This window comes from Tiliqua scincoides, chromosome 3 (assembly GCF_035046505.1).
Source record: "Tiliqua scincoides isolate rTilSci1 chromosome 3, rTilSci1.hap2, whole genome shotgun sequence".
Lineage (NCBI taxonomy): Eukaryota > Metazoa > Chordata > Lepidosauria > Squamata > Scincidae > Tiliqua > Tiliqua scincoides.
In genome coordinates, this window is record NC_089823.1 from 225572283 (window position 1) to 225598895 (window position 26613).

The window sequence follows — 26613 nt, forward strand, 5'->3', positions numbered from 1 at the left end:
CCAGCACTGGAAAGTTGGATGGGATTGGGCGCTATCAATACATTTTGCACCATAGGAAACAACAACGCTATGGGGGATGGGCAGGGAGATACTCTTTGGATACTCCCATCACCTCCGGAGAGTCCTCTGAGCGGCCTTTGCCGGACTCAGACTGAGCCTTTCTGTTAAAAAAAATGTGACTTCTGTTTTCTCTGGGGCTTCCCCGGGCTTCCTAATGCCTTATAAAGCATTAAAAATGTCACTTTTGGTTTCTCTTTGAAACTGGAAGTTGTGTTTTTTTAACTGCAGGGCTCAGAGGACACTCTGAAGGGGGTGTGCAGGGGGGCACCCCGCAGACCAGATCCATGGATAAGTGAATTCGTGGATCAGGAACTGCGAAAAAGGGCTCCTGCTGAATTTCTGATCTTAATATGTAAGAACATAAGAACGTAAGAAGAGCCCTGCTGGATCAGGCCAAGGGCCCATCTAGTCCAGCTTCCTGTATCTCACAGTGGCCCACCAAATGCCCCAGGGAGAACACAAGTCAACAGACACCACCTGTGTCCTAGTGCCCTCCCCTGCATCTGGCAATCAGAGGCAGCTTGCCTCTAAAACCAAGAGCTTGCACATACCTACTATGACTTGTAACCTGTAATGAACATTTCCTCCAGAAATTTGTCCAATCCCCTATTAAAGGCATCCAGGCAAGATGCCATCACTACTTCTTGTGGCAAAGAGTTCCACAAACTAATTACACTCTGGGTAAAGAAATATTTTCTTCTGTCTGTTCTAACTCTCTCAACACTCAACTTTCGTGGTTGTCCCCTGGTTCTGGTGTTATGTGAGAGGGAAAAGAGTGTCTCTCTATCCACTCTGTCCATCCCCTGTATGATTTTGTATGTCTCAATCATATGTCATATTTGTATGTCAAACTTAATATATAACCTTATTTTATTACAACCTTAATATATAACCTTATTTTATTATGGTAAACAGATAAGGGGGTATTTAGTATAGAAAAGCTTCAGTGGGAGGAGGGTTGTGACTCAAACCCCTAGGTTTAATTCAAGTACTGTTGACTGGAGGTTGTTCAGACAAGTACATTTTACATGTCTAATAGACTTGTTCCTACCCTCCAAAGCAAAAATTTGTAGTGTCCCCCATTTCATTAAAAATATTGCTCCTTAAAACTGAAGAGATAATATGGTTTTTCAAGGTTTGTTTTCACTGCCAACCGACTTGATATTTAACACCAACTGAAGCTAAGCAAATATTTTTATTACTGTCTAATCAATTCCTATTGTTTTAATTACTCAACTTTTTCCCTTCCTAAAATGAAAAGACGACCCAATTAACTCTCAGACAGCATGAAGACATTTATACCATACAATTCAAAGTCCAATAATTAGTGACTCATTCTGGTTGGATCGTTTCCAGTTAAAATTGTACATTCTACCACTTAAAGCTGTTCTCTCTCCAGCACCTGTAACTTGGAAGCTGGAATTGGGAAAAATGGTCTTCTACATTTATAACTGCTATTACAAAGCTATCCCTGTTTACAAACATACTAAGACTTTCACGGCTGGATGAGTTCAAAACATAATTTGAAATGTTCCTTGAGCCTTTAAGCCATGGATTAAAGCACCTTGTAGGATCTAGTCCCTGCAATGTGCTTTAATCCATGGTTTGCGAAACATTTCAAACATTTCATTATGTTTTGAACTATTCCCATTTTTGCTTATTGAAAATATAACTTCAGTATTGTCACTCACAAATCATCAGAAAGACAAATAAGCCTGAACAGGTTCTAGACTTCTAATTATATACTATTAGAAGTATTATAGAATAGAAGAATTATATACTAGAAGAATTATATACTAAGTAGTATTATAAGGTAAAGTCCTGACATTTTACAGCATGTGAACTGAGAGCAGATTTATATGTTCAGAAAGATTAAGGATACCATCAGTTAAGGATATAGTTGGGTTGTATATTTTAAAGTTTCCCAGTGTTTAAAAAGAAAACAACAATGCCTTCCCAGCTTGTAGGAAATGAGCATGTCAGAAACTAGGTTGAACTTTCTTGATGTATTAATTTTAAAGTGGCAGAGAATTTGAGGTGTAGGTGCTTGAATGGGGAGGTCTTTACCAAATGGGGACTGGCTCTGAATCCAGCCCCATGAGGGGGCAGTATCTGCCTTCCATCAGCCTCCAACTTCTTCCATCTCCTCCATGTTTCTTGAAAGAAATAATATGGAGGAAGAGAGAGAGACACACAGATCAGAGTATGTGGAAGGAGAAATTTTCCCTTCTACTCTGCTCCACCTGAGCTAGTCAGGCAGGCAAGGTAATGTAGCATGATGTCCTCTATCATGGGCTCACTTTAGTCTGTCTCTCCCTCCCAGCAAGCAAAGATGCATCAGTGCATCAGATAGAGCAGGATTCTTCCAGTCTTCTGCAAAGACTTGTCTATCTTTCCCCAAAGCCACGTGGGTTGGAAGGGAGATCGCAGCAAGAGCAGAAATCCTCCCCTTACTAAGCAGTCCTTCCAACTTGGTTCAGGGAACAACAACAACAACAACAACAGTATTTATATACCGCTTTTCAACAAAAAGTTCACAAAGCGGTTTACAGAGAAACTGGGAAGATAACTGGGAAGATAACAGGGAAGATAACTGGGCAGTGAAGATAACAGGGAAGATAACTGGGAAGATAACAGGGAAGATAACTGGGCAGTGAAGAGAATGTCAGGTCAGATGGATCAGAGGACTCGGCCCATACAAAGAAGCAGAGCACCACACAAAGTGGTTCACCATTCAGAAAACTTTACTAACCAGCATATAAGTCAGAAATTCTTCTCTAACACAGATCTTTTGGGATCCTAATACTTGTTCTTCTTAATACTAATACTTGTTCTTCCTAATACTTGTTCTTTTGGGATCCTAATACTTGTTCTTCTAATGTGAACCTGGATATAGTGATTCTAATGTGGTTCTAATCCAGGTTCTAATGTGAACCTGGATATAGTGATTTTCACTGGCATCTCTGCCAACACACTGATTTACTGCCACACTTCTTAGCCACTTCCCACCACATTTGACAGTTCGGAACAAAACACTTTTTAGTTTCAAAGATTACTATAGTATAACCCCCCCACCCACCACTGACCACATGATTCTCATATTTAGTCCAAATTAAAACAACATAAACCCACCACTCATAAGATGGAATGACAGCAAATGAGAGCTTTTTGTCACAAATACATCTATAGCAACCAATCTAACTTTAGCCTGATCATCTGAATACTTTATGATGCATGCAATACATAAAATGGACAAAAACCTCTAAATGGTTTTTAAAAATGCTTAGTTCTTTTAACAACAATTAAGTCAGTAAATTAATTTTGAACTATTTCAAGACCATTCACCATCTTATTCACCTCAGATAGAACCTTAACCCATATTTGAGCCTTAAAAAGCACACAATTGCAGTGTCAACATTCTTGAATGCACAAGCTTCTTTTCAAATGTTAACATCGCATTTTAAGAACATTAATGGAGCATGGCTGATGCTGCCAATCACCACTCATCAGAGGAATGCCACTTTTTTTACCTTTTTACCTGAAAACCAGAAATTTGGAAGTAACCTATATGAAAAGTGAATATTAAATAAACTAAAACTATCTGATATCACAAAGTCTAATTTTACTGGAACAGTGGTTCTCACACATTTAGCACCAGGACCCACTTTTTAGAACGAGAATCTGTCAGGACACACTGGAAGTGATGTCATGACCAGAAGTTATATCTTCAAGCAGGAAAATTTTTAACAATCCTAGGCTACAGTCCTACCCACACTTACCCAGGAGTAAATCCTATTTACTATCATTGTTAAAAGAATATAAATAATAGCTTGTTTAAAGTACAGGTCTGTAACATTTCTCCAAATGCAGTCACATACCATGGCAGCATCAAGCCTAATATATTTAAGAAACACTGTTTGAGAAAAACTGTACTAGAAACATCTACAAGAAATGGGTTTGAGGATATACTGCATGTGTCTGAATCAATGAGTGCCATATGCAGGTGGCTTTGAAGCATTCCCCACCATGGAACAGGCAAGCTGTATGCAAATTAAGGCTGCTTGTGAAAGGAGGATTTTCCTATTGTAAAATTGCATGATAGCTATTGCCCAAAGGATCAGGTTAAAGGTGGGTGCTTGTCTGAGGGCACTGGCTCTTAAGAGTGCTTCATTCATTATAAGAATTAGTGGGTACAACCCATGCACACCCTAACATCTTAGAAGGATGCATGCCTTTTCTCCTACTGTGTGCACAAGGTGTACACACTTAGAGAGGGACCAGGGGCAACTGCAACCAGGGGTAACTGTACACAATTACACGTTGTAAATGACACATATTCACTTCACATATCAATTGCACATAGTGCATAAGCAGAACTAGAACATGTGAAGAAATCCTCAATCTTTTCCTTCCTGCAATTTGCTGAGTGCTTTCAACTCCCACTTAAGACAATAAGTGTTAAAGAAATTCATCATCTTTCTGGGTACGACCTGCTTCTTTGCAACAACCAGACTCAGGGCACAATCCTAACCCCTTACGTCAGTGCTTTCCAGCACTGGCATAGCAGTGCCCATGGGACACGTGCTGCATTCTGCCGTTGGGTGTCACTCATGGAGACCTCCTCAAAGTAAGGGAATGTTTGTTCCCTTACCTCAGAGCTGCATTGCCCTTATGTCAATGCTGGAAAGCACTGACATAAGGGGTTAGGATTGCACCCTCAAAGTGAGTATATTTTTTGCCTTAATTAAAAGTGAAGTAATTACATTTAAATGTACTTAGGAATTTAGGACCTTAAAAAACAAAAGCATTCATATACATTTTACTGTTTTTATTGGTCTACAATGTTTTATTATTCAATATTTTCTACTTATACTTCCTAGTGTTACTCATATTTTCTAGTGGTCATTGAGTAAGAAGAGAATTAGTTTGTTTTAGTTTTAGTTTTTAAAAACTAAAACTAATTAGTTTTGTTTTAGTTTTTTTAATTATTTGAAAATTGTTTTTATTATTGTTTTTAATTGTTAATTTTGTATTTTTAATTGTTGTAGGCTGCCTTGTGTGCCCATGGGGCAAAAAGGCGGGATATAAATTAATAATAATAAAATAATTGCAAGGCTCACTGTTCATTTTCTCACTGCTCACTGTTCATGAGAGCCAGGGTAGTGTAGTGTGGTTTGGGAGGTGGACTTAGACCTGGATGATCCAAGTTCAAATTCCCCCTCGGCCACAAAGCTTCCTGGGTGACCTTGGGCTAGTCACTTTCTCCCAGCCTCACTTATCTCACAGGGTTGTTGTGAGGACAAGAACGAGGGGAGGAGCAGCTGCGTAAAACTGCCGTGAGCTCTTCAGAGGAAGGGTGGTATAAAAATATGAAAAATAAAATAAATAATTTTACTACTATGCTGCTTGGTAGCAATGGATGGATTCAGAATTGTAGAAAAATGTCAAAGTTCATGAGAATTCAGGGCAAACGAAGATCTGGTCCATAACACCACACATTAATAAAAGTTAATTCTTGTAACAATGAATTACTGCTCAGAATTTCTATGAAAATTAACTGTTCTGGAATCAAAGTTTGGTCTCTGAAGACAAAACACACATATGGAACCCTGCAGAAGAAAAAGTTGCTGGGGAGGGAATTTAGAGGAGGGAAATTGTGGACTGGAAAAAGGCATAACCTCCATATCTAAGATCTGGATTGCCCCTCTAGGAATAGCCTTTCTTTTTTCCAAGGGGCATGTTGAGGTAGCATTACATATATCTGCATGTAATGTCCAGTTTGACTCTGATGGAAGTGGGCTGTAACAATGTAACACTTTTAACAGTTGAAATCAAAATGAAATGCTGAAGTAGCAAGCAACTGAAAATCTGAGGCTTGGGGACTTTCTTTACTACTATAGCAGCGGTTTAAACTCTCTAGGAGCATTTGCACCGCTGAAAGTCCTTGCGGGGGCGGATGGAGGCAGGGGGGAAGCAGTGACACGATCCCCAGGATCGCGCAGCTCAAGAGGGCTGCAGGGACTGGGATGCACTCACCAGTCCCTGCAGCAGCCTGTCAGGGGTGCAGGGAGCCTTGTGTGAGCATCTGCAGGGCTCCCCAGCTAGTTAGAAGTGAAAGTGGAGCGAAAGTGCCCCCTGCCCCTGCCCTTTAAGGGGAAAGAGGCTAGGCCCCTCAGGCTGGGGCGTTGCAACGCCCCAGTCTGAAAACCACTGCACTATAGTGTTTTGTCCCAAAGCCTGATTTTGAGAAAGCTCATTGAGATTTCATAACTGTGAATATCTGATGTCCTGTCTCACGCATGCATGCTACCCAGAGGCAGGGTCTTTTGGACCGGACCTCTCACAATCATGCAATTTTGTGTATTCCATAGAACTTTCCTATATCAGAAAAAAAAACTTCAGTAATATGGGTTTTGTTTGGTTCTTACTTCTATTACACAACAATTTCCTCCAAATATTTTCTTCTTGCTTGTGAACCTGTGCTTGCACAAATCCAGATTTACTCTTCTACACTGGTGGCCTAAACATAAGCAGTCCACTAGTGGATTTTCAAAGCCAAAGAGAGAATAAAAGAAAAGCTTTATCTCTCCACAGCACCTACTCCCTTATTTTCTTGAAGTAGCTCCCTATAAATCTGTAAAAATTTCTATCAGAATTATAATTACAGCGCCACCTTTCTGAATGTCAGCAACCAAAACAGTATGGCTTAATTTTAAGCACTAACTAGTCACCCCTACAAAGGCATGACCAACTGAGAAAAGGTGTATCACTAACCTCATCTATTGCTTTCTTATAGCTCTGGGAGTAAGGGAAGATTAATCAGCATCAGAGGAAACAGATCAGGACAGGAAAATGCCAGAAGAAAGGCAAGCAGGTTAGAAATAAAATCAAAATTGTTAGCTCAGTGCTGTGAAGTGTAAAAGAAAAGAAAAAAAACACATCAAAAGAACAGCAAATACATATTCAAAAGAGACTACGTGGAAATTCCACCCACGCCCTCTGAAATATAGAAGTACAAAATGTCAAACACAAAATTAAGCCAGGAAGAAACACTTTGGATAAGTTTGTTGTATGTCTTTGTGAAACGTACAAGAAAAATAAGCATAAAACCCCACCACCAGGCTAGAGCCTAACAACCTACAACCTCAAGGGCATATGGGGCCATTTCTAACCACCTTGTTAGATGTACTTTAAAGGATGATGCTCTAGGGACACTCCCCCTTGTCCACTACTCATCTGAAAGCAGGGCACTGTATGAGGAACCAGAGACCTTCTTACTTGCCTAATGTGTTGGACTAGCTTGGAAACCCTGGCTGCTAATTTTTCTGTCTCTTGTCTATCAGCATCACCCCTGAATATGTAGTAATACTTTCTGCCCTGTTCTCTTTCTGTGGGAACATGTCTTGGTTATTTGCTCTCTCACAATTGTCTCTCATGTGATCCAGATATGATCTGCCTGTGGTTTCCAGTATGCCTGTGGTTTCTACAAGCGGTTATCTAATTCTTAACAGCATCTTTCATCATCCTTATCCATCCAAGTTCTCTGGCCTCCAAGCTGGCACACAGAAACTACTGTTGAGTTTTTAGACTGCAATCCCTGTCAGTAGCTGGGTACCGTATCATACCTTTTCCATAAGCCTCCTGTTGAAGCAGAGGAACACTAGGTTGTCTTGACATAAACTCTGTCAGGCTGAATAACCACTGTATTGATTGGATTTATGAGATATTTAAGTACACAAGTACCTCTAAATATGAAATGCCACTGAAAGCATTACTTCATGTAAATTGCCCCAGGCATGGATAGGAACTAAGTTTTCAATTATTCCTACGCTGCAGTTCTTTAATGGACCTACAGCAACCTCAAATCATACATTTCTCTGAACACTCCTGTCTTCTGTAGTCTCTTCCTACACACAAGACTGAACTATGGGATGAACAGCAGCATTTGACTCTTTTTACTTGTTCAAGGATTGTGGTGGAGTTGCTTCCCAAACAAAAGCCTGTTGCCAGCATTCTGTCACAAAAGAGATTTAAGACTCACAGCAGGTCGGCTTGGTCGAGTCATGTCCTTGCCTTCTTCTTGTTTTATTTTAGCTGGCTCATGAGGAAGTATGGGTGATCCTTCAGGCTTGGCATTTCCTGAGCAAAGACCAAAGCACACACAGATGGGATGAAGAGGTTGTTTACCTGCAGGCCTGATTTGAATCAAAGTGGTGCCTGAAATGATGCACAAATTCCACCCCCCCCCCCAAAAAAAAAACCTTGCATGTCACTGCTTCCTCCTCCTCCTCGCCTACTTAGTGCAGCTGACTGGGCAAGGACGGGCAAGAGGAGTTGCAGCAATGTGGAGCCTGCTCCCTTACCTTCAGCTCCTAAGCGGGCTCTGCCCTGCCTGTTTATTTCAAACAGCATGGTGGGTAGGGAGGAGATGGCACCAGAACTCAAGGAAAGGGAGTGGCAATGTGGCTCCAGATAACTATACCTCTCCTCACCCCTCCTCGTCACTTAGCTAATTAGGTTGGTGAGATGTTGGCAGCAGTATCAGGTTTTGTTACTGTTGTACCTATTCCTCTACCAGTAAAGGAAGATGGGCTGCTACTGCTGCCCTGATCCTCTTCAGGATCAGGAAGACTATCAGAGAGACAATCAAAGAGATTCAGTAAGTACGTAGCAGGCTGGTGGGGGTGGCAGGCAGAAGGTGGATTCTGAGATTACATAGATGATCACCCAAACAACATTTGTTGCAGGAAAGCAACCAGGAAAGTTAGTGGAAGACTAGCTTACCTGGAGGAGGGTGCAGCGCTGCTGGTTGAACAAATTCCATCTTATTTCCAGGGCCAAACTAGATATAATAGCGCAGACTTTTTTTTAAAATTTTCTTACATAAAGAGGGGGATTTTATTTTTTATTAAAAGCTGCAAGCAGGGGAGCAAAGTTCATCCTATTCCCCATTTTGTTTAGCTGTGCTCTGTTGCTTTAATCTGTTTTCTTCCAGCTTGGTTGATTTCCAGTATCTGAGCCAGGTTGAGAGAAAACTGCTTATTAAGAAATGAATAGAGGTGGGTGAAAATGGTTTCATTTTTTCCCATATTTCGGTGTATTCCAAAATTAGAAGTGCAGAAAGTGGTGTTATGTGTTTTTATTTCATTATCACAAAAAAAAAAAACCCACCTCTAGCAATGAAGCATAGCAAGGGAACATTGGGAGGTTGTTGGATTTTCCCCTCCCTCTATGCTCCCTTTCATGTCAATAGGGCCTCTGTCCCCACATTAGGTAAAAATGGAATAGATATGTGGATAGCTACCTTGTCACATTGGTTTAGGCCCTCAATGAGGTCTAATTTTTGAGCCTGGGCTGTATCTTTTCAGACTGCAAGTATGGGTTCTCAAAACAGAATGCTAGCATGTTGCAAATTAGAATCCCAATTTGGTTGGGCCAAACTGGAAAAACGGTTAGCTCTGCCTGGAGGAGAATCAGTTGACCCTACCTCAGAACTGGCACGAAAGACTTTCCCAGTTCATTAGGAATTCCCTTCTTCTGCCATGGACCTAAGTCTTAAATAATGTATGAGACAATGGCATGCATAAGGTTGCCCTCCAAGAATGTGAGCAATGGAAGATCCAGTACTTCACCTTGGCCGCAGACACCATGATTTCAGAGAGGATTGAGGCACTTCTTGGTCTAACAGTCCTTCTTCCTACAAGGACCTGCCAGCCTTGCCTCTCTTTCCTCAGACAGAAAGGCAAACTGGGGAGCTGACTGTTCTCCCTAGGTATGCCCTGTAACATGCAAGCAATTTTCAAATTATTAATTTCATATTTGCTCAGAGCTTCTCACCTCTGACTCGATTACGTTCACTAGAGCCAGCTTGGGATCCAGGTTGAGAGCCCGCCTGCGAACTGGGTTGTGAGCTGGGAGTGCTAGAGCTGGAGGAGCTGCCACTGCTTGTCCTCTGTAAAGGGTTCTCTATGAGGGGCTCTGTTCTTCGCAGGTCAGGGTTACTAGAAAAGATTAAAAGGAAAGAAAATGGTGGGTGCTCTTTGTGTGTCTTCCAAGAAGCTCTTTGTGAAGCTAGCAGAATGGGGAAAGTTGTTATAAGTGTATGTGTGGCAGAGAGTGGGCAGGAAAGGGAAGAACATCATGATCTAAAATGATCCTAATCACCACTTTATTACAAAAACAAACCAACCAAAATGAAGTCAGTCTTATTTCCGGAACATTTATTTCTCAGAAGTTGCAAAGTATGACAGCGGATTACATCTGCTGGCCTTCTAGCCTGCAATGTTCACAGTTTAATATCTTAGCTATTTCTAGCTGCATACAGGCAGATACCCGACACCTCATTTGCCAACAATACAATAAGGCTTCTCATACCAGTTCCCTCCTGGAGAGACACATCGCTTCTGCACATATCACATTTTACGCCTTGGCAGCTGTGCCAAGAAGTAATGGCTGGGTTTATCCTGAGGTAGCTGCAAGCCTATAGGCACTACCAGATGCACTGTTTTACAAGTGTCGGAGGCACCAAATGAAAGGGAACAGTGGTGATTCTCATGCTGGTTGCTGCAAGTCCAAAGGGATTATCAGAATCTACAAAGGTGGCACAGTCCAGATCAGCAACTGCAGCACTAAGCTTCTGTGTTACTTGGTACCTCTTCTCAGATGCATCCACTTGCACCTGCAACTGCCATTTGAACACTATAGCTGCTGGGGGAAACTTCCTATCTCCCAACAGCAGTTGGAGGTAATTCATTAAAAGTCAGGATAAAAGGTTCCAGAGTAATGTGGAGACACATGGCAACTGGAAAAGCCAAACCATGTCCACACATGCATTCTGTGAATGTGTGAAGATGAGTGACATCATGCCTGCTGACCACGTTCCAGTGGTGACAGACAAGGCAACCTCTAACCTGTCTGAAAGATTAAGTCAGGGATCTTATCTTCTGTCCAGGGATGAAATACACAGGCTTGAGGGGAGCCACTGAAAAAGTGGCTCCAATGTGGTTCGAAGCTCCAAAGTGGGAGGAGGGAAAAGAGCAGAAAGAAAATTTGAAAGGGGTTGGAGGTTGGTGTTTAGCTGGGAGTGAGACTGGGCGTTCAGCTCTGCTGGGCCTGGGTGGAAGCTCAAGTTGCAAGGGCTCATGCATTTATCAGAAATTGCTTCTTCCAACAAAGCTAGAAGTTGGTATTTAGCTGGACTGGGAGTTCAGAGATCATGACCCTGGGAAAAGTGTCACTATGCAGAAGGACAAATCAGCATAGGAATGATTGTTGAAAAAATTCTGTCCATCTGGCTGACAGTACTGGAAGGGTCAAATTGAGGCTTTGTTAGATCTATGCAGCCAAGGAATAAAGGAATAAAATAAACCAGTGCAATAAAGCTTACTGAGCTGGGGCACCTTCCTTATGAGGAAAGGCTACGGTGTTTGGGCCTCTTCAGCCTAGAAAAGGGATGCCTGGGGGGGGGGACATAATTGAGACATACAAAATTATGCATGGGAAGGATAAAGTGGATAGAGAGATGCTCCTTTCCCTCTCACATAATACCAGAACCAGGGGACATCCAGTAAAATTGAGTGTTGGGTGAGTTAGGACAGAAAAAGAAAATATTTCTTTACTCAGCATGTGGTCAGTCTGTGGATCTCCTTGCCACAGGATGTGGTGACGGCATCTGGCCTGGATGCCTTTTAAAGGGGATTGGACAGGTTTCTGGAGGAAAAATCCATTACATGTTACAAGCCATGTGTATGTGCAATCTCCTGATTTTAGAAATGGGCTATGTCAGAATGCCAGATGCAAGGGAGGGCACCAGGATGCAGGTCTCTTGTTATCTGGTGAGCTCCCTGGGGCATTTGGTGGGCCGCTGTGAGATACAGGAAGCTGGACTAGATGGGCCTATGGCCTGATTCAGTGGGGCTGTTCTTATGTTCTTAACCATAACTCGTAGCATTGGTGAAACGAGCAAAGTAAACACCCTGAAATACATCCTCTGAACTGGGAGCTCTCCAACTCACTTCAACGGCCAAATTGCAATCATTTACACTTAAGCTGTCTGTGCCCAGTGTGAAACAATGATACTGTAATGATGAATTAAATTGAAGAAATCAGTAACCATACCTAGAACCCAATCCTATCCATCTTTCAAGCACTGATGCAGCTGCAATGCAGTCCTTAGGTAAGGGAACAAACATTTCCTTACCATGAAGAGGTCTCCATGACTGCCCCCCACTGCAGTATGCAGTGCACACCCTATTGGGACAGCTGCATCAGCACTGGAAAGTTGGATAGGATTGATTCTCTAATAGATTTATCCTGGGTACTGGGATACAACTGGACCTAAATCTGTTTGCAAGTATATTTAAGGTACACCAGCCTAACCCAGTTTAGGGTTAGTTTATTCTCCCCTTCCCTCCATGTATTGACTGAACATATGACACGGAGCAGGATAGTATTTGCTGGCCCTGCTTCTGGCCTGTCTGTTTGACAGGAAGTGAGAATGACTTGCATGTAAGTTGGTGCAATATGTGTCATCGTACTTCCCTTCCCCTCTTTCAGATAACATGTGGAAGGAAGGACACCTCTTTCAAGGACTAAGGGCACAATCCTGAGGCACCCATGTGCCGTAAGGCACATTTGTGCCTCCTCGGGAGGAAGCCGGGCCGACACTCAGAGGTGCACCAGCCTGTGGAGGCTGACACAAGCCTCTGTGCTGGCTTCCTCAGTGAGTCTTGCATTGGCCCAACTGGGCCAATACAAGACTTTGGGTGGGCAGGGGGAGGGTGGGTGGTGGGTGGCTCTGGGGGTGGGCTGGGGGGCAGGAGGTGGGGCTGGGATCCAGCACTTATCCAGCACCGGGGAGTTTGGAGCAGAGTGAAGTCACTCTGCTCTCTTTGGACTTGTGCCACCTTAGGAGGTGGCGCAAGTTTAATGAGACCTATTAGGGCAAAGGCACCTTACCCAGAGGTAAGGGAAAAAGTTTCCCCTTGCTTCTGGCTGAGCCGCCTTGGGCCCCTATATCCTATGCTGGATATAGCGCAAGCTTCTTGGCTTGCCTGTTCCAGTGCAGGGTAGGATTGCTGTCAGGGTTAGAAAATAACCCGGGGAAATTTGGCCTGGATAAGGTAAGGGCCCAAGCTGTGTAAACTGCTGAATCACCAAGAGTCAGATGAAAAGAGAGCTCACTAATTGAAACAGGTGTTGAGCTAGCACCAGGAGGAGGAGACACCACCCTTCCAAATTCACGCACAGTGCTTTAAAAGGACTGCAAGAGCCGTCATGTGTGGGAAGGCAGGGGAGGCTGGTGGTCATGTATATTGCAAGTTGTGCCGTCTTTATGATTCTTTGCTATGCTGCTGTTATTTTCCGTTACCTTGTAAATACAGACTGAAATAATGAAGGATTGCGTCTGAGTGCTCTGTGGGCTGTGTCCTTGAGGCTGCATTCTGCAGGCAGCAACAGATAAGAAGCTGCTCCTTCCTCAACAATTGCACCCTAAATGGGCAAGGCCCAGGTATCCCTGAATAGTATATAAATGTGATCGACATATTGGTTTATTTTTGCCACTACAACTATTTTAATTGGATCAATCCAAGAACGGCCAGCCTAGTTTCATCCTGACCAGGTATAAAGGTAGTAATGCACAAATCCCTTCCACTATGATAAACTGGTACATAGTTCATGAAATAAATTTTGCAGCCTGTTCCTTGTGTGTGGTGGGGGGAGAGACCCCTCAAGATCCCACCTTTTCATCCCAGCAGGAATTACCTTGCTCTTATTGGCTGTGAGCCTAGCCGAGGGCCCAAGGCATTGCCATTTCCAGGAGAGTTCTTTCGAGCTAATGCAGGTGAGATGGAAGTGGTTCGCTGAGGCACCTATAAGAAAACGGAAGCATACAAGCCATTGAGGTTGCAACATTAAGATGAGCCACCTTGAAAGAGCACTCGTTTGAAAAGCATAACATAAATATTTTAAATGAAATAAATAAAATCAGATCTACAGTTCATATTAAAAATTGGAGAGATAAGTGAGTTTTGGTAGGCTTGCTAGCTTGAAGTTTATTTTCATTTTCCACTGAAAAAAAGAAATATTTCTTAACATCATCACCATTGATAACCCACATTTCAGGGTGGCAAACGTGATTCTTCTTACCTCCATTTTATTCTGATTATAACCCTGTAATGTTGTTTAGGCCAAGAAAGAGCAACTGACACAGGGTTGCCCAGTATATTTCAAGGTTGAGCAGGGATTTGAATCTGAGTCTTCCTACTTGTAATCTAAACTGCTAACAGAACAAGGAACTGCAAGGAAACTGCAAGGAAAGCGCCCTACAGGTAGACCACAGCTGCGATACAAGGACATCTGCAAGAGGGATCTGAAGGCCTTAGGAGTGGACCTCAACAGGTGGGAAACCCTGGCCTCTGAGCGGCCCGCTTGGAGGCAGGTTGTGCAGCATGGCCTTTCCCAGTTTGATGAGACACTTGGCCTACAGTCTGAGGCTAAGAGGCAAAGAAGGAAGGCCCATAGCCAGGGAGACAGACCAGGGACAGACTGCACTTGCTCCCAGTGTGGAAGGGATTGTCACTGCCGAATCGGCCTTTTCAGCCACACTAGAAGCTGTTCCAGAACCACCATTCAGAGCGCGATACCATAGTCTTTCGAAACTGAAGGTTGCCAACAGGTGGTTGCATGCTATTTTATAGCACTGGGAGTTTTATCCATATATCATATTCTGGATACAGATGTAGACTCTGGAATTTCAGGTTTGAAAATTTTGGAAGGTTTTATAATTCAGAATTCAAGGCCATCAGTTGGGGAGCCCGAAGCCAGCAGCGTGAATCGCTGTGTTGCCTGCGTTCTAGGAGTCATGCAAAAAGGCTGATAAACCTCTCAACATCAGCACAAGCTGTTCTTTCGCTGCATTTAGATCTTGGAAAAATTACAGTTGACTTTACCTTATCTAATCAAATAACTATATCTTTTCTTTTTCATACCATTGCAATCTGAGGCAAAGAGCTGATTCAGCACAGGAGAAAGTTTTTAACAGCCGTGTCACAATTCATTCAAAAAGAAAGGTTATAAACAAGGCAACTGCATTACCATATTGGAAAAGAGCCTTAATTAAAGAGCTCCTGCCATCACGTCATTAAGGCATAAAGCTTCTGGAGCCCTTACGGAACATTCCATCAGTATTGATTACAACTAGAGGCATGTCAGCCTAGAAAGCTTACAGGTTTGATCCAGTATGGCAAGTTTTATGCTCCAAATGGTTCTCTTTATGCAAGAGAGAAAGAAGAAAAGCGAAAAGATGGGAGACACTGACTCATTCTGATTTCAGTAAAGGTTGTGAGGATGTCCTTTCAAGTATTACTTAATAGTGTTACAGCATCAGGATCCAAGGAAAGAATATAATTTGTATGAGTAAAATGACCTGATTCCAGCTAGCGCTGCAACTATTTATATTACTCCGTCATTTAAAAGTCAACATGGATGCAGGACCCCCTAGAAAATGCAAGTACAGATCATGTGTACTACCGTATGAGCACTGAATCTAACATATGATATTTGATCTGTATATGTGAATACAGACTGTTATGTGCACTGAACGTAACGTGAATAGAGCTTTTACATTACCTTTATGCAGTAGTAAGTTACTGCTTACGTAGGATCCTGGAAAGGTGAAGCAAGATATTCTTGTTGCATTCCAAGACTACTAGCAAACCTGCCTAGTTCTAAATGTTGTCCATGAAATGTTGGGTGTCCTCAATCGGGTTGCACCTTTGCAAGAGCACTATTGTGTAGGATGTCTGAATTTGATGCATATTTCTATATGCTGCAGCCAATTTGCCATGAGTTAAAATCTGCCTTTAACTTTATATTGCAGACATATCTTCCTAAGTGCGCAGTGGACGCATGCCAGGGAGCAGTGATCATTCAAGGCTCCTTGATGTGTGTACCTGCTTAGGGAGATCTACCTCCTTCTTGTGGGAGACACCAGTGCAATCCTGGTACAGATGTGTGAAATGAGAAGCAGGTTCAGGATGCCTCTGCAAGTGAGTTGAACTACCTCCTGTTCCAAGCCTTGCAAGTTAGCAGCCACTCAATTTTTACCTTTGGTGGAATGTCTTCCTCCTGTCGTAACCAAGAACTTCGGTCAAACTTTTCAACACGAGGGGGGAGAGGAGGGTTTTCAGAGGTGGGGTCCGAGTTCTGCCTTGGCATTTCAGTGCGGTGAGAGGTCACCGTCAGAGCCTCCTGAAAACCAGCCATTCCCTTTGTGGGCTGTTCATGCAGTGACTGAGAGGCAGGCAAGGAAGGTCCTTGGGATTTCACACTGACCAGATGTGGAATCTATGCACCAAGTTAAAACAAAGCCATCAGTATATTTGGGAAAAAAAAAAATGTTTTTTAAAAAAATATGAATAGTTTCAGAACACTTTTTAAAAGTTGGACCTCAATTTTTGGTCTCATTCTTAAAAAGTTTGATATCAAACTTTTTCATTTAAAATATATATATATATATTAAGAAAATTCAGTATTAAGCAAACTGAGGTCAGGAAATGCCAAAGATGAGATTCTTTATTTAACTTTAATTTTATTCCTCTCTACATATTTATAATGATGTATTCTTTATATACAGGTGTGCATCGCTTAACAACTGTCCGCTTAACAACGGACCCACATATACCACAGTGATCAAAGCACAACAAAGAAGCTCTTAATGAGGCAGTCAGGGCTCCCATAGCCTGAAGCAGAGTGTCTGTTTACACAATAAAGAGGCTCTTAATGCAAAGAAGAGGCAATCCTTCAGTAGCCTCTGCAGCCAGCAAGTGTGTGGCAGGGAGTGTCTGTTTACACAACAAAGGCACTAGATTGGGCTGAATGATCGCTTAATGACCTAATCACATAACAACAGGGAACAGAGAACATATCACTGTTATTAAGTGACACGAACATGTAATCTACATGACAGTGTATTATTTATGAAATGATTAAAGAAAATTATATATGAAATGTCTGGGTTTTTTTCCCTTTCCTTTGCAGGCTCAGAGATATCTGAAAACAGAGACCACCTGATACCTGATTTCTTCCAGGAATGTATGTAATTAGTGGAATAACAATGAGCTACCTTGTTTAGGATGGATTTGCTACAGTTTTTGCTTTTTGTTTTATAGATAGAAAATAGAAAACAGAAAAAAATGCAAAGAAGAAAAGGCTGTTTTCAGGGGTTGCAGATTTTGAATAGTTGCCAAAAATGGTTAGCCCTCTTTGCAGTGATTTACCGAGCAATCATATATATATAGTTATAACCAAGACTTAGTCATAATTTTGATATGCTTATTTCTGTGCATCCATTCCACCTCTGGGTTGAACTGAGCTGCCAAAGGAAAGCTACACCAAGTCATCCTGCATATGATTGTCTACACTTTGGAACTCTGGGATTAGCTAGCTTAAACACTAATGATCTTCTTTGAAGATATCCTGTTTTATGTTTGGAAAGACACTTTATACATCTACTATGATGTATAAGAGCACACAGAAGCTCTGAAACACAGCCCTACATTACAAAGAAGGGACTTGGGAGTATCTGAGGTTGCAGAGTAGGGGGCTTGCAGTTTTTTCCTCCAACCCTATGAAGGGAATTCAATGTCTGTAAAATTATTTTCAAGATGGATGATTATGGAAAGTGGGGAAAAAGCAGTTATGGTAAGAGTTGCTTCCTGGTGGCTCAAAGCACCAAGTCATCCTTGGACTGACACCATCAGCCATCTGGGGATGAAAAGGTCCCAACTGGGATAGAAGAATTGCCATACTGGAACAGACCAATGCTTTATATACATCCTTTAACCTTTAATCCAAGGCAGCTACTACCGAATAGTTCCAAATAAGTAAGTAATAGATTTATTACACACATCTCAATTCTCCTACTTAATAGCTCACACAGGATTACATGGGGCTCTTAGAAAGATGTCCATCCAGGATGAGACCTGCTTAGCTTGTACAATGTAACAGCACAAGGTTTGTTATACAGCAGAAGAAAAGGGAGGGAAAGGATGATCTGGAACAGAACTGGTGATCAAATTATGAATGGAAGCATGAGATTGCAAATACTCTCCTTATTCACTCATAAGTACGCTCAAAAGATCAATGAATAATTAGCCCATGCAACTCACATTCTCAGGGTAATTTCACACATTACTGGGCAGCAAACCCACATAGTGCACAGGGAGTAGGGATCTGAAACCAGATCCATCTCTACTGAGCACACTTCTATGACATTTTCAAAGATGTGTGTTTCATTCAGACTTTACATCTGTACATGTATACTTAAAGTCATACACCTCCCCCCCCCCCCAATATGTAAAGAGGCTGTCAATGGTTGTTCTGAGACTTTGGAGAAAAGAGAAAGAAATGCACAGGTCTTAGGCGCCCCCAAATTGCTCAGAAGTCTTTGCTGGATTATCCTCAAACTGAATAAAAAATGGAGCCTCCTTTATTTCAACCAGATCATCTTAATTCGCCGTGAATCTCTTTCTCATCCCACACCCCCAATTACGAATGTAGTCCTATGTCAGTGTAATGCTATTTAAATAGTCCTCTTGACCAGATTTTCAGGGGCCTGTTTAATTACATGGGCTGTGAGGTTCCACCTAGGGCAAGATCAGAAGCCTGGGATGGTCACATGCTTCTCATGCCCCGATTTCCCTTGATTTGGGGAGATAGTAACAAGTGTATTGTTTGAAAGTCTAATCTCCCTAATCCTATGATTAGGATTTCTCCTTTCTTTGAGTTAAGACAAGTGGAGTTGACCTTCCAGGAAATTTTAGCATGCGGAACTACATATATGTCAGTGATGAATCTCCCCATGTTTGTGGAAATGTTTGAGCAGCAGGTTATATCAGGATGTGATAAACATGAAATATGTCTGAGCACTGGCGACATCGGTTTAGCTTGCCCAAACAATTTAAAATAAAAAACAAACAAACAGTGAAATTCTATATAGGTATACTATGAAGTGTGCTCCACTGCGTTAAATGGAACTTCTTTCCACATAAGCATATCTAGGAATATAGACTTAGGCTCCACTCCTATACACACTTCCTATGAATAAGCCCTACTGAATACAATGAGGCCACAATCCTAACCCACTTTCCAGCACTGACATAAGGGCAATGCAACTCAGAGATAAGGGAACAAACATTCCTTTACCTTGAGGAGGCCTCCATGACTGCCCTCCAACTGCAGGATGCAGCACATGCCCCACTGGCACAGCTATGGCAGTGCTGGAAAGTTGGTTAGGATTGCACCCTGAGACTTACTTTTGAATAAACATGCATAGGATTGTACTGTTAGTATTGCTTTTATGGCAGGGGTGCCCAAACTCCGGACCTGGGGCCACTTGCGGCCCTCAAGGACTCCCAATCCAGCCCTCAGGGAGCCCCCAGTCTCCAATGAGGCTCTGGCCCTCCAGAGACTTGCTGGATCCCATGCTGGCTTGATGCAACTGCTCTCAGTCTAACGGCCAACTGTTCAACCTCTCACATGAGCTGTGGGACAAGGGCTCCCTCCACTGCTTGGTGTTTCACACCTGTGATGCAGCAGTGGCAGCAAAGGAAAGGCTGGCCTTGCTTTGTACAAGGACTTTTATAGGCCTAGAGCCATTGCAAGACCTTCATTCATTCATAGAAGTTCCATCTCTAATATATTCATTTATGTAAATTTATTCAAATTTCAAATGTAAATTAATTCTTTTTTTTCCCCCTAGCCCCTAACACAGTGTCAGAGAGATGATGTGGCCCTCTTGCTTCTTGGACACCCCCGTTTGGACACCCCCGTTTTATGGTGTTTTTGACGCATTAAATACGGTTATATGAATTGCTTCTTCGGTAAATGAAGTACAATTAGGCAGGACATTACCTTGAATGAGAACTGTTTGCAGTAGTCTCACTTGGTTTGTATATGGTCAGCAAAGAAAATGAGATTCAATTAGCCACTATACCTGTGGATCCACAGGTCTGAGCATGGGAGGTGTCCGCACAGGTTGTACCCCACTAATGCTAAAGGACTCTGAACGAGGAGGCAGGTTCGGATCAGATATCCTATTAGCCACTTTGTGAGGCATTGCTGGAGAACTCTGCCGGTTGAGCCGTGAACGTTCCTCAACCTGCAACGAGAGAAAGCAAACAGTCATGAACTCAAGTTGTTTGAATGTACTACCCATATAAATCTGAAACCTGTACAGCCATTTTCTCGCCCAAAATTCCTATTCAACCATCAGAATAGGAGTTAATGTTCCAACAACAGATTCTTGGTTACCACGGGGGACTTTCATATTAGTAAAAAAACAACATACTTCCAACAGAAAAAAAAAAACTTGTTTAATTTCTGTTCTGTAAAATCTGTGCAAGCTTATTTGCAAGAACCTGCTGTGCAAGCAACTGCTCAGTAGGCAGGTGATGAAGCAGTCCCTGTGAATCGCTAAGTCCACCTATAGCACTCAAATAATTCACTAATTAGAGAAATGGATATGTACAATATGAAACTATGGCTTCAAGTTTATGAAGCAACTGTATCACAAAGTACCTCATGCTTGATACATATGAAAACACATAAGCAAATGAGCCACAATAATATCAGTGCTTCCATTTCTAGTGTTATCAGCTGTCCTGGTAAGCAACTATGTTCACTTTTCTTCATGGAATATTTTTTAGACATCTGAAAAAATATACTCAATCCTTTCCACCTTGATCATTTCCCATTGCCCCAGCCCTCCTGTGTTACAATTTATATTATACATTCCCTAATATGAAAGTCCTTTTTTATCTTTTCAAAAGAAGTCAATGAAATGTAATTTCTGGTATGTAGGCTTCCCAAAGCCTATAATGAATGGTGTCTGTTGTCAATAAATGACTTTAAACGAAGTACACTATCCCGTAAAACCAAATTTTATACCAAACGTACAGTTAGGATTTAGTTGGAAGGTTGTAGTATACTTTTAGATCACCCACTCTGCAAAATGGCTATACAAGTTTCACACAGACAATTCTTACTTGCCTCAAAAGCAGTTCCCCAATTCCTGCCCAAGCAGCCTGCTGAAATTTATATTGCTCTGGGATATTATAAATCACAGGCAAGAAAATGCATTTTTACACCATGTTACAATAGCTGCAATCACTGATTGCCATCATTGCAAAATCTAAACCATGTCTTTAGGAAATTTCCAAGTGCGGCTCCAGCTGCAGCAAGATGAACAAGCCTTAAGGAAACATGAGCAAGAAACTGAAAAGGAGAACGTGCAAAGTGAGAGGCCACCACACTGCTGCCTGCTTGGCTTTTGGGATCCCAAAGACTGTACAGAGGGTACAGCTTATGCAGCATTGTGAAACCAAATGACAAATGTACAGGTCATTGATTTACCCTCCCTCTATGTTTTAGGAAGGGAAGCGCAACGGCAAGAATGCATACCCAGAAGAAATAATCTAATAAACAAAAGCTTAGAGCAGTGATTCCCAAACTGTGTGCCATAAGAGAAATGCTATGCTTGTGTGCTAAGAGGAATCAATTAAATGATTGAAGACTACTATGAGTCTAAAGCATTCCTCCACAAATTTGACTGATGCATCTCTGCATGGTTCACGGAAATAGTCTTGTCTCCTAGCCTTTAGCTTCTGATGATATCCAATCATACCTGATACAGATAAACAGCAGAATTATTGGTTGTAGGAGGTGCATCCCAAACAGAGACTCATACAGAAACACAGGAGGTGGCTCTCCTAAGGGCAGCCCCTTCTTACTTTTTCACACTGTCAAAGTAAACCACCCATTTTAATTCAGAAAAGTAGGCTTCAGCTTGGGGAACACTGACTTAGAGGCTGCAGAACCCGCTGCCCGCAATTTGTATTCCTAAAGGGTTCTTACCTCTTCCCGATACCATTAGCAACAAAAGCAAAGGCTCCAGTGAGATTTCATAAAGCTACTGCACAGGCAAGGAAGCAAGAAGGCAACCGTGCCTGTGTAAAATCTGATGAGGGCAAAATCCAGTAACACTGTCTCAATTAAAATAGGTGATATTAAGTTGTCTCATTAGCCTGATGCAGACAAAATATGATTTAAAGAATTGCAAATATGAACAAGTCTCATCTTCAAGAAAGCATGTATATTTATATTTATTTATACTACTATACCCCTCCATCACCAAAGCATGCTTACCAAATGCTCTGCTGGACTGGTCCAAAGGGACACCTAGTCCAGCATCATATTTCTCAGTGTCCAACCAGATGCTCTGGGAAAGCTCATAAGCAGGAATGGAGGTATACCCCCCTTGCACTGTTGTCCTGCAACAACTGGTATTCAGAAGCATACTGTCCCTGAATCTGAAGGTAACACATAACCATCACGACCAGTAGTCATGATAGCCATTCAGAGACAAAAAGTGGCTACTCTTGGCCATCACAGCAGGGCACTGCAGTATATTTCACATTTGAGAAATATCTCGTAAGTCAACAATACTGGGTTACTTAGGTGCAGTCTGTCAGCTTGCTAAGAATCTTGAATAGCAGCAACACATGGACACAGGGCAAGTTGAGAGACAGAAAAAGAAACAGAATTTCTCCAGGACACAGATGCATCTGCATAAATACTGGTATGGAGTTCAACTGGTGACAGGTTTATTTCAATATTCCTCCAAGGAATACTATGAACATGCCTGGTATTCAGCCTTAGGTCAAAGATTATCAGAATGGAAGCCTCTTTCTTCTGCCAAACAAGAGAAACTCAGTTTCAGAACTGTGCAGCAGATTGAGGGGATGTAATGAAGAACAACGTAACTAGCTGCTGCAAACCAAAAAGTTTATCTGAACAAGCCAGGAAGTGAACAAACAATTGGGCCTCCGTTTTGCAAACTGGTTTCTCAAGATTTTTGATGTAACTTCTGGTCTAAGGTTCCAATTTGAAACTTTTCATGTGTGAAGTTCAAAACTTCTCTCTCGTGGTCTTATAGAATCCTGAGCAAATGCACTTACATTAAGTGAGCTCTGCTGAAATCAGGGATACTATTTCTATGGAAATGAACTGAGAATCAAAATTGATTCAACTGATTGATTGAATCTTGAATCAAGATTCAAATTTTTCTTCAGCAACCACTTAACAAACCACACTTGGGAATTAAATCAGTTTAGCCTTTATTTATGTTGTGGAAGAAAATGAACAATCTCCATACAGTGGGGACATAGGGAGATGTTCCCCAAGTTCACCATTGTCTTCAACTGACAATTCCTTCATAAGAAAGCATCTTACACAATTTTACCATTTTTATAAATCGGTACATATACAGTTATCTTTCAGTGTTTTCCTGCCAACCAATACAATATTCTTCTTCTTGTCAATCTGTGTTTCATCTTGCCTGTATTGGACATTAATTGATCTTGAACAGGAATCAATTATGCAGGAAACTCAGCTTTTTGCATCAAAAATAATCATTCCAGAAAAGTCAGTAAGAAGAACATCTCGGAGGCCGTACTCTCTGATCACTGTTCTCTCTGTGACATGTCATGTCCTCCCACATCATGAGGTGGGATTGTGGAAAAGAAGAAGAAGAAAAAACTGCCTCACCCTTCAAAACCTACTGTCAGTTCTGGTATTTGATAAACATCTTTCTCTATATAAATGTATAAAAAACGAGAGTAAAGTTTTGAAAGCTTCATTCTAATTTAATTAACAGATGAACAATGTCAGTTAAAAACACCTTATTTCTCCTTTGATTCAATTGTGACTATGAAAGAAATCTGTTCAGTCAGAGATGTAAAAAAAGGGATAGTGCATGCATCCATTATTCCAACACTGAGTATTCTTGGGCTGAGGTAGAAAGCAAGACTTAGGAAAGAATTAAGACTTAATTAAAAGACAACATATATTATCTTTTAATTAAAGAGAAGGTCAAGATGTCATCGTAGAAGAACCATGTCATCCAGCATGGTGAGTCTTGGCAATTATCAAAAACCTGATGGTGTGCCTTGACAATTTTAATGCCTTGTAAGTGTGCCGTCAGATGAAAAAGGTTGAAAATGGCTGCTCTACAGAATTGGCAGTGCAGACAGTTCATAAATGAAACATTTTACTGATAAAAAACTGCTGTTTGGAACACACCCATAACCCATAATAAACTATAGTTTATTGATTCTCAACTATTATAATTAAATCTGCCTTCCATTATTAAACAAAGTAATCAAGTAGTATGTAACAGTCATGCCTTCAGCATAAGCTCTAAATAAAGGATAAAGCCCTGGATATCCAGTATGGCTTTGGGACATTGTTTCTTCTCAGGTGTCTCACATATTGCATGGCAAACTGCTTCTGAAACTTTAAAAACTTTTCAAAAACAATTTGCACAGCCGTCTGCTGTTCAAGAAAAAAAAAATCCTAGTTGGTAAAAGGAAAGGCATATATGAATAGACAAGGAATATATTCATTGGAAGTTGGATTGAAAATATCACCCTGAGTTAGCATAGCAGAAATTTATTATGGTATGCACACCATAGATAATAACCTTGAAAAAACTGAAAATATATCTGTTCATCCAGATGGGAAGGATGGAGGGATGATAAAACCAAACGTGTTTTTTGTTTTCTTTTTTAATAGATAAGGTGGTCTTTTCCTGGTACCAAATGTTTGGGGAAAAACACCACATATCATGTATTACTATGAGCTGTGGTCATGAATGGATGCCTTGAAGGATTAGATAGTCCTGTTGAAACTGGATGTTGAAAATTAAGTATGTTGAAAATTATTTTTGATGCAACTGTTACCCTGCAGATGCCTGATCTTGTCTGATCTCGGAAGCTAAGCAGGGTCAGGCCTGGTTAGTACTTGGATGGGAGACCACCTTGGAATACCGGGTGCTGTAGGCTTATACCATAGTCTTTCGAGACCGAAGGTTGCCAACCAAGGCATCCAGCCCCATGTAGAATTTACATTCTTATTATCAACAATCCCTAAATATACATTTTAGGATGCTGGATCTAAAACTCCTCCCTCCCAACTTTAATTTTCAGCACAATCCTATGCCAGCCTCCACTGGCAGGACTAAATACTGGTTGCAAACGTGCCATGAGGCAAGTTGCGGCAGTGCAGTGCAGCAGTGCATGGAGCCAATCAAAAGCCTGTGCCTGCTTGAGAAGGTAAGGTCTCTGTGGGCCAGCAAAGGGGTGGGTAAGGGGGCAAGGAGAGAACAGATCAGTACCGAGAGGGGGTGCGTGAGTGATGGCAGATGCATCCACAGTATCCTATCCCCCTTCCCAAGCCTGATTTCCTGACATAGGGCTGTCGAATTTGTGCCAGCTATTTTGCTAGTGCAATTCCAAGTAGCCCCACTGCAGGTGCTGGGGCTTACCTGGGGCAAGGGAACAAACATTCCTTTACTACGAGATGCCCACCAGCAGTCTCCTTTCCTGATTAAGATGCAGCGGAGGCTGTTTCGGCACCACTGTGTCCCTCTGAGGGGCGGGAGATAGGGTTGGGATGTTAGCTCATGTTCCCTCTGCCACTTCCTTCAAAAAGAAGAGACAGAATACTTTATCTTACTTTTCTGCAGCAGGAGTATTTTATTTAAAAACAGCAGGAAGTGATGGTCCTTCTGCATACAGAGAATGAAATATTTCAAGATCCTAGCTCAGATGCCTCAACTGGCAAGTGCTACTCCAAAACAAGAACAGCAGAACCTAGATTCATTATATTTTGTTCTACGAGTATAACCTTGACTGTCAGAGTGACTAACAGAGGACATTTTAGAGTTTTCATTCAATTAAAACATTCTTCATTGATTAATTACATGAGTTTTACTTGATTAATCAATCAAATCTGCTTGCATTTGCATATGAATAATGCAGTATCTCTGAAGAATATACTTTATTTTCAGGTGATACGCACGTGTCATAGCAGGTGAAATCAAATAAGAGGCATTCCCTTCTGTTGGAGACGGAAGGAGGAATGCCTATTCAATCTACAATTGCCTACATGTTGCTGGTCACCTACAATTCTGGTTAGTGCTAGTATCTGAAATGATTAACACTTTGTAAAAATCTGTTGCCAGATTAATTAGGTCATTTTTCAAATCAATCAAATCCTTTTTAATAGATTAATCTAACCAAGTAACCTTTTTAACTTCTGCTTCTCCATTTCAACTTTGACTTTAATCATTTTAACCTCTGTTTCTCCAAACCTGTTTAAAGAGAGATTATATAGACTGAACCACCAAATACATGCTATAAACACCCAGGTAGCTTTTGAAAACCAAGTTTACATCCACTGTACATGCTTGCTGCCATTTGTTCCCATTATGGCATAAGCCGTTTAGCAAACCCCAGTTTACATAATGGCAAGAATGCTTTTGTTTATCTGATATATTTGGAGCATTCACCCACCAGGTGTGGTCTTAAGTGATGTTGTCCAGCATGTCGCAGATCAGGAGTGCTTGATGACATAGAGATATAATTATTAACATGCAAACCTAGAGTCTTTTTTGCATGAGATATTGGAGGAAAAAGCCTGGAAGAACTATTT

The 26613-nt window shown here is 41.6% G+C and overlaps 1 protein-coding gene across 3 annotated transcripts in view; it reads right to left on the reverse strand.

Annotated features, from left to right (window-relative positions):
- The window catches only part of TNIK (TRAF2 and NCK interacting kinase), a 292122-nt gene that overhangs the window by 26659 nt on the left and 238850 nt on the right, over positions 1 to 26613 (reverse strand). For 2 of the 3 annotated variants that reach the window (XM_066621727.1, XM_066621726.1), the window contains exons 16-20: positions 20057 to 20221; positions 16168 to 16407; positions 13825 to 13931; positions 9898 to 10061; positions 8102 to 8199 (exon numbers count right to left, since the gene is read on the reverse strand). In XM_066621727.1, the coding sequence (XP_066477824.1) occupies positions 8102 to 8199; positions 9898 to 10061; positions 13825 to 13931; positions 16168 to 16407; positions 20057 to 20221 (774 nt within the window). The remainder of the gene's footprint in view (positions 1 to 8101; positions 8200 to 9897; positions 10062 to 13824; positions 13932 to 16167; positions 16408 to 20056; positions 20222 to 26613) is intronic. The other variant, XM_066621728.1, reaches the window with a different exon arrangement.